This window comes from Octopus bimaculoides, chromosome 20 (genome assembly GCF_001194135.2).
Source record: "Octopus bimaculoides isolate UCB-OBI-ISO-001 chromosome 20, ASM119413v2, whole genome shotgun sequence".
Taxonomy (NCBI): Eukaryota; Metazoa; Mollusca; class Cephalopoda; order Octopoda; family Octopodidae; genus Octopus; species Octopus bimaculoides.
The window spans coordinates 15,506,601-15,515,694 of NC_069000.1; the positions used below are offsets into that span (position 1 = coordinate 15,506,601).

The following is a 9,094-nucleotide window of genomic DNA, read 5'->3' on the forward strand; positions in this document are numbered from 1 at the left end:
CGAAACGCTCGACCAACGCCTTACAGTCATCCACGAACAAGTTTAGGCTACTGAATTGGCCTGGAGGCGGCGTCCAGTTGGATGGGCGGCGTCCCAGGTCCGAGAAGTAGTCCCTATTGTTGGGACGCTGTGTTGATGTATGGAAGAACGCGCACAGTTTGATGCGGCGCATGAACTGGCTGACATCAGTGCGAGTCCCGAATTCGTCACAGTGGGGCGTGAGAGGCGTATATCATATATCATATATATGCATGTGTACATATGTGTGTGTATGTATGTGTATAGCAGTTGTCACTATATATTTCATGCAAATATATTCGTATGAAACCACGAAACCTTTTAATTCGCGTAGACAGAACTCAACTACTAAAAGAAATTATTCATTCACCAAAGGGATGTTGATTATTCATAGTTTACTTCGTTACTAAGGCGTATATGTGTATTATGCACATATACATTATGCACATATATTCATATATATTTATATATATGCATATATATTATGCACACACACACGCACACGCACATATGTATGTATGTATGTATATATGTATGTGTGTGTGTGTGTGAAACTTATACTTAACACTTACACAAGCGTTAATTTATAGCTGATTACTTTTACAAATTACCAATAACAGTAAAATGAACAATTTCAGCGTGGAAGGTGTTTATAAGCCAATTAAAAACACACAAAACCGTTAGATTCACTTCAACATTGAAATATTTTCGTCACTTTGAGACCGTGACCTGTTCACTGACAAAATTCCGTGTTGCATCACGAATTTTGTCAGTGAACAGGTCGCGGTCTCAAAGCGACGAAAATATTTTGACACATTAATTTTAATGGCTTATAAACACCTTCCACACTGCAATTGTTTTTGTTTCAGCACACGATCTGAGATCAGGTCACTTGCTATGCAAGTACATCTCAGTAGAATGAACTTTAACACAAAAGCGTTAACATCTACCAGAAAAGTCTTTTATTGACGAAACAAAAGTATAAAGCAATTTTGTAGTTTCTAGGTTTTTTTTTTTTCCTCTTCGGTTTGACTCCACGGTCTAGAGGTTATTCACATCTTTCAATATCAGTTTCCGTCGAGTTCTTCTCACATGAGCAAAGACCATCAGTTGGTCCGAGACAAACTCTCTCACGACGTCTAATTCCAATTTCGCAGGTCGACCATTCGCTCCATTCCGCCATGCTTCTACCAAACAGACACAAGTCCACTTCTGGTAAGGAATCGCAACTAACAACTGGATTTCTGAAAGTAAATTAAAAAAAAAAAAAAAAGAATTATGAGACAATCGGTGAAGACAGTTCTTGATGCACATTTGGAATAAAAGTTTTATACCTATGCTCCGATCTGTTTTCCTAGAGTAATCTGTGAACTTCCGGTATTGAAACATCCTTCATAGTACAGCGAAGTATTAAGTCAGGTCGCTTAGATGTGTCTCTCATATGTAACCCAATGCAATCTATTCTATGATCGAGCCGTCTGCTTCTGGAGTGGCTCCCTCAATAGACTTGTCTGATGAGGAGAATTGCTAGAAACCCAGTAGAACAAATTACCTCTCAAAAGGACGGGTGAATTCCAACGTAGAATCAACGACCATCAAGTAATAGCGCGAAAATTCCCGGTTAGTGTCCAGCGTACTTTAAGACAAGTGGGAATGTGGTACTTCCTCAGCTTTTGTTTTAAAATAGATCTTGGAGATAGCACTAATGTGCTATCACTGGCAGTGTAACTGGGCGGTCTGGGCTTGGTAACCCTGGAAAGTAGCTAGGTTAAGAAACAAGCAGCTTCGAGAATAAACATCCAGTGCCTGTGAGGGCCTGCAAACGGCGAAGACTAAGGAAGTAGGTCGAGTCGGAAGAGACCCTAGTCTTCCTGAAGAGAACATGAAAACACAACGAGGGGATAATGGAGTTGTCTCTGAGGCCCTCAGCCGCCGAGGAAAAGAATATTTATGTATTTATTTATTTATTTACTTATTTATTCATTCATTTTATCCTTCCATCTGACGGATTCTGACCATGCTATAAACTAATGAGGAAGGCAACAATGTCTTGGAATTAAAATTTAATAACTAATAGATTAATAGAATAACCAATTGGATTATGTTTTGTGGTTTGAAACTAAGCTTTGGTGAGTTTCTTACAAACCACGCTCACTTAGCTTTTGACACACATATTTGACTGAATGAGTGGCGAAGAGGATCACCGACCAAAAGGCTAATGGTTCGATGCCGCCACCCGTTCTATACTGTGATCATGGTTCAAGTTCTTAACTGTTGCTGAATCAGTCCATCAAGTTGTAAATAGATACAGTGATTATCCTACATCATTCTATTTCATTCCATTAGAAGATTGTCTTAGCCTATAACCCAAATAAAACCACGACTACCACCACCACCACCACATAAAAAAAAAGAAGTTATTATTACTAGGTCGTACTTACGTTTCTGATACTTTTGTAAACGGGTCGGCTTGGATAGTGACAACATTGCTATTGTCACACAAAATCCGAGATTGGCTGCTTTGGCGTAGAGCTGCAAGCTGGTCTAGATGTTAAAGAAAAACGTTACAATCAACACATTTTATTGATTACTACTACTACTACTACTACTACTACTACTACTACTACTACTACTACTACTACTACTACTACCACCACCACCACCACCACTGAACATGAGGAAAACAGTGTCCCATATTTTGAAATATTACATGAAATGTTTGACAACTTAGAGCTTGACAACTTACTATCCTCAGTGTGTCTAGTATAGTCTTTCAGCATGTGTCCTTGTACTTTCCTTATATGGAATATGTATAAATTCATGTTTGAAATCAGAACAACAGTATTCTGCGAAGCTATTATATTTTATATCATGGGTCTTGTGAATTTTTTTTTTCTCAAACAAATGAATCACTGGTTCCTTACATTTATCATGTACATTGTAACACCGAGTAAGGTTCGGGTGGAGTGAAAACTCCCATGGTTTATTTGTACGGCGCACTATTTTATAGGCGAATTCCACACCGATGTGTATATAATTATTATAATATGTGATTATAGCTGATAATCGTATACACACACATATACGCACGGACGCACGCACACACACATACACTCACACATACATTCACACTCACAAATACATACACACACACGCAATCACATATGCAGGATTTAATTATGATCTTATTCATCATAAAGCTCGAATCACTACTGAAGACAGCTCGGTCTATCGTCCATCTGTAGTGGCTGTCAAGTGCCGAAGTCTGTAAAATTAACTGTAGCTCTCCCTCAACATTCGTGAATACCACATGAGTAATATAAAAGTCCTATATTCAGTGGCGGCGTTAATGAAGATGTTACGCGTTAATTAATGTGTTAAACTTATCTTTACTAATGTATATCAAATTATACATAATTGCACGCGCACATACATTGATACACAAGTAATGAAAGTGAACGCAGAAATATAATCTATAAAAATGTGGAACAATCGACAAACTTATGGTAAGTTTTCAGTAAGGATAATGAGACTTCAGTTTAGCTACCGACCTAAGTATGGCCAAGACTTAAGTATGGTTAAGAAGAGTTCAATCGAGATAGTTAGACTTTCAGAATAGCTAAAGCTACAATTTCCTTTCTGTAAATCAAAAATCTTTTTAAAATAGTAGAGTAAATAAGGAAAAAAAAAAGAACATTGGATAGAACGAGAAACTTACTGGATGTAAATTTTTGAGGACCAGAATTCTCATACCAGAATCGATCCCCGGACTTCAGCAACAAGAATTGGCGTCCAATGATGCAAGCAAACGTTGGTCCTAGATTACTACCATTCATGTGTCTTTCTGATAGACCCCCTGTCCAAAGATCAATATCAGCAACATCCCTGAAACATTATATATATATATATATATATATATATATATATATATATATCTAAAGACACAAAGACATAAAAGGAAAAAGAAACACGGGAAACAGAAATGTTTAGTTATAGGTTGTTTGGGAGATAAATCAGCAAGTTCTGTATGGTTGGGAGACGTAGCACAAGAGAATACGACGCATCCAAAAACACAGTAAATATTTCCCTGGCTGCAGTGAATTTTTTCGTGCAAGCCTTTTTTCCGAAGTTCACAGGTCACATCTTTTGCTGCCATTTTTGATAGCTGAGTCTTTCTACAGTCATTTATTTAAAATAATAATCCACGGTATTTTATTTTGAAGACCAAAAATAATCCGTGTACTTCGTATTTTGTTTATCCGAAAGAAGAGACGCGCATATTAAAGCTAAATGTAAATGTACGGATAATTTCATCATATTTGTAAATAGATTCAATTACAACGCATTTAATATTGTTTTAATGCAGATGTAAGGTGGTGTGTGTTCCAAGGTAGAGTTTTTGGATACGTGTGCGTCATCTTGAAGCATAACCCCAAGATTACAGAACCATCACTAGTTTTTCTTCCTGTCAAACATTTTCTCTTCCCTTTGTTTGCTTTTTGTTTCTGTCCGACTTCTTACTCGTATCTTTATCCAGATTCTTTCATTAGATTTCTCGGCAACACGCCAGGGTAACAGTAGAATAACAAAACATTTGATCAGCCTGAATAAACAATTATACACTACTGTGGTGTGTAAAGCTTTTCCTCCGTTCGTTTAAGCTGTTACTGCCGGTCATAAGAGACGACAAAAGGGTTGGCGACTTGAAGAGCATCCGGTCGCAAAATACTGTTCCAGAAAATCAAACATCACCAGCATGGAAAATTAAACTGAAAGCATCACACACACACACGCGCGCGCATATGTATTATGTATGCATATATGTAAACGTCAAAAGGGGAGAAAGTAAAAGTGTGTGTGTGTGAGAGACAGAGAGAAAGGAGAAAGAAAGAAAGAAAGAAAGAAAGAAAGAAAGAAAGAAAGAAAGAAAGAAAGAAAGAAAGAAATAAAGAAAGAAAGAAAGAAACGTAATATAATAATTACAAACTTAGCATAATGAGAAACTTACGAATATACTCTTTGAAGTCTAATTTGTTCTTCTTCTGTATGGTCCACAAGATCTGCAAAACTTCTCGGGAAAGAAAGACCACACCATTGTCGCCAATGGATGTAGGGTCTTAATCCAACATCGCGACCTCTCTGTATGTTCATTGAAGCCAAATCTAGACTTTGCCCGGGAACAGACTCGAAGAGACGATCTGTTACTTGATCAGAAAGTAATCTGTAGAGAAATATTGAAAACTTATCATAGCGGTAATATATATATACATACATGCATGCATACGTGTATATATATATACATGCATACATATATATATATATATATATATATATACATGGAGATAGAGGGAGAAAGAGAGAAAGATAGACAGACAGATTATTATTATTATTATTATTATTATTATTATTATTATTATTATTATTATTAGTAGTAGTAGTAGTAGTAGTAGTAGTAGTAGTAGTAGTAGTGGTAGTATTCCTTCGTAGCACAGTGTAGGTACAATGCACCGGAATCTTTAGTCATCTGTTAAGTCACAACGAGGACCTCAGACTGATAATATTTTCCTTAAGATGTGCGCTGTGCCCAATAAGGCTGCTTTTTTGCAAGACATCAATCTTGCATGGGATTTCCAGTTGCCTTAAGAAGTCTTGCTATGGGACGGTAGTTTCCCACAATATTCCCCTTTCTTCTATCTTTCCTTATAAGTGTTGTCCCCACCCCCAGTATCTTTCTGGACACACTCTTTCAATTGGGCTGCTTGTCTTTCATGCACCGCGTGGCATCTCTTCAGCCTTGAATCTCACTGCACATTTGATCCTACTTTTACTTATTTAATATTCCAAGCATAAAATATAATCTCACACCTTCATTTGACAATTATCAATAAACAACTGTTAAAACCTACCTATCTGTTGTTTGAGCTTGGTCAACTAAAAGACCCCGTATGAAATTACCAACGGCATTATCAACCACGTAGAAAGGATCGTTGGTATTGAATGAAGTGGACAGCAAAATTTGCTGACCTACACCATTGGAAAATGTCGACCGGATTGTTGAATGACCGAAACGAAAAGCAGCGCCAGAAAATGCTACGTTAATGGCTGGGTTAATATTTTGATTATATTCTTCGAAGCCACTATTCAGTAACTGCAATCCATGGGACTGCACTGCAGAAACGCCGAGAATACGAGGGAGATACTCTCTGTAGACGATATTCTGCATTTGTGCAATATTTATCCGCCTTGATTCCTGAAAAAGTTCTTCGTCGGCAAGATTGGGATTTACAACACGGAGAAATCTTGCAATACGATTATGTTCTCTGAGAAATACAGTGTGCAACGTTAGAAGCATGTTGTTTTGATTGGCTCTTGCATCACCTGTAAACAAAGGAAGGGATAGTGAACGAAATCATCTTTTAGTTGGTTATTTATTTTTGACTGGGAAAACTCATTATAACTGAGATATTTATTCAATAACTAACCTTACATGCAGAGTTCACTGGGAGGATTGGAGTAACATTATTCAACGGGGTTCACAGTTTGAAGATAAGGGAGTCTATTCAGGCCGAGCTGATAAGGCGGAGCCGATACATTGAGAGGTTATAGCTCCGGCACAAGGGACATGTGATTAGAGTGACGTAGGAACGAATTGCAAGACGGCTGAAGACTAACTTGCTGGATACCAAGGGATGGATCAAGAATGGTCGGATGATATCCATAATCTTAGTTGGTCGCACTTGGGAAATCAGCAGGAAAGTGTAATGACGTTTGCTTCTGAGAGAACCATATAGAGGAAGTGCCAGAGAACTCTTCACCCACGACTCTCCCAGGAATAAGTGGGCGGAGAAGATGGATGAATAGCTAATCTTAAATAATGAAAACTAACAGCTCAAATAGCAAATATATATTTCTCTGTATTTATTTTAGAAATAGCAACTATTTAACCTTCAAAATCATACTCTGTCGTCTTAAAGTATAGTCCTAGATGTACTATGCTGGGAACACGGCGAGATGAACATTATTGATAATAGATCTGTTTGATTATGGTGGGCCCAAGAGCTAAGCAACAATTTATGACTAATTTTGGTTTCACTTTCTCTTTTCTCATTCTTAGATCCACATAATTAAAATGTAATTTTGTAGTTCTTACGTTTAAACTATGAAATCGCTTTTAGCTTGTTTCACTTACAACCAATGATATATGTATTATCTGTGTTCAAATATCATGTGCTTGTGTGGGTATGGGAATATATATTGTCTGTGTTCAGGTATTATGTGCTTGTGTGGGAATGGGAGTGTACATGAGGGTGTGTGGTGTATGTACTGAGCTGAACATTGTGGCTGCTTGTATAGTGGTTTGTGTAGTGACGCTATTGAAAATTGTGTGTGGGTGTGTGGATAATAGTGTGTGGTGTGGGTGCTGAGATGTGGTCGGTGCTGGTGTGAGTGGAGTGGGAGGTGGTATGGGTGTGGGAGTAATATGTATTACGTTAATTTCAATGCTCAACTTCTGATTTCCTTATCGACCCAAAAAGGCAAAGACAACTTGGACGGTATTTGAACTCAGAACGTAAAGGAAAGTAACTATATAAGACAAAGCAATTTTGTTCGGCCGTCACTCTACTGATTCAACCATTCAACAGCTTTATGCTGTTTTTATACACATCAATAACAATTACCGAACTAGGGAAATTTTCTTTTAGGAATTATTGCCGAAGGAAAAAAACAATGACCTTACCAGTGATAAAACAGAAATTGTCCGGTACTCGACAGAAAGAGGAGTTATTAACAGGTAATAAATCGAAATCTTCAGCTGAGGTTGTTAGCAATAAACCTAGAGGTACATAAAGAAAGACATTCTGTAGTTATAATAAACTGAAAGATTATTGATGTTGTTTTGTTTGTTGTTTTCTTTTATTTCAGAATAAAATATAGGCATAAAAAATAAAGAATGAATATATATCTATATATTCACCCCGCACAGATTCACAGACACCATTTATGCATAAACACGTACATATATTTTAGAGCTCATTCGCAAATATGAAACGGTACTTGTTAACACTTTCACTTACTGTATTGGTTTCAATAAATCCAATTTTATTTAATTTTAATGTGTATGTTCTTTCATTTGAAAGCAAAATCACGACAAATGATTCCTATGTCATTGTATTTAACAGACATAGAGAGGGAAAGAGAGTGAGAGAGTGAGAGAGAGAGAGAGGGAAGAAAGAGAGGGGAGAAAAAGATGGGGTAGTATGTTATATTTTCGGCGAGACTTTAATATTTTTGTCTGTTGTCCAGTTCGCCACTGACCATCTCAATTGGATTTTATAAATAAGATGTATTTGACAATGATAAAAGGGTCCAAGAAAAATATGTGTAATCTGTCGTTTTCAAATCACCATGTGTTTTATTGTTAAGAGTTGAAATTGGAACACGACTGTTCCAAGAAAAAAAAGTGAAGTCGGAAAATGCGTGTAATGTTGTATTATTTCTAAATTTCTGAACGAGAAACTTTCAGTAACAGTACTCTAGAGTAAAAATTATCTGCCAACATAATGTGATAGTCCTGATTAGGACGAATGTTACTGTTATTTAGCCTCACGATGTTTCCTGGGGCTAGATAACAGTAACATTCGTCCTAATCAAGACTGCCAAATTATGTTGGCAAATACTCTTTACTATATATGCAGTTTAATGCTGAAAAATTCCAAGCCCTGCGCTACCAACGCCCAAAACTGAATATGAAACTTACAGAGTACACTGGTCCGCAGAGAATCTCAATCCCAGAGCCTAAATCAGTGAGAGACCTGGGTATCGACATGAGTGATGATACCTCTTTCCAAGTGCACATTACCAGGATGGCCACAAAGTGCAGACGATTTGCTGGATGGATCCTGAGAACATTCAGAACCAGAGATAAGGAAACCATGATGATCCTCTGGAGGACATTCGTCCTCAGCCGCCTGGATTACTGCTCACAGCTGTGGTCACCCACCAGTGTGAAATTAACAGCAGACCTTGAAGCAATCCAGAGAAGATTCACAAAGAAGATTGTCTCTTTGCAACTGCT

General features: G+C 37.4%; 1 protein-coding gene across 1 annotated transcript in view; it reads right to left on the bottom strand.

The window, feature by feature from the left end:
• Positions 1-957: 957 nt before the first annotated feature.
• Positions 958-9,094, bottom strand: part of LOC106871709 (heme peroxidase 2) — a 17,377-nt gene continuing 9,240 nt past the window's right edge. Inside the window, exons 7-12 of the mRNA XM_014918319.2 lie at positions 7,757-7,852; positions 5,925-6,396; positions 5,027-5,239; positions 3,737-3,903; positions 2,460-2,562; positions 958-1,262 (exon numbers count right to left, since the gene is read on the bottom strand). Of these exons, the coding sequence (XP_014773805.2) occupies positions 1,067-1,262; positions 2,460-2,562; positions 3,737-3,903; positions 5,027-5,239; positions 5,925-6,396; positions 7,757-7,852 (1,247 nt within the window). The 3' untranslated portion in view covers positions 958-1,066. The remainder of the gene's footprint in view (positions 1,263-2,459; positions 2,563-3,736; positions 3,904-5,026; positions 5,240-5,924; positions 6,397-7,756; positions 7,853-9,094) is intronic.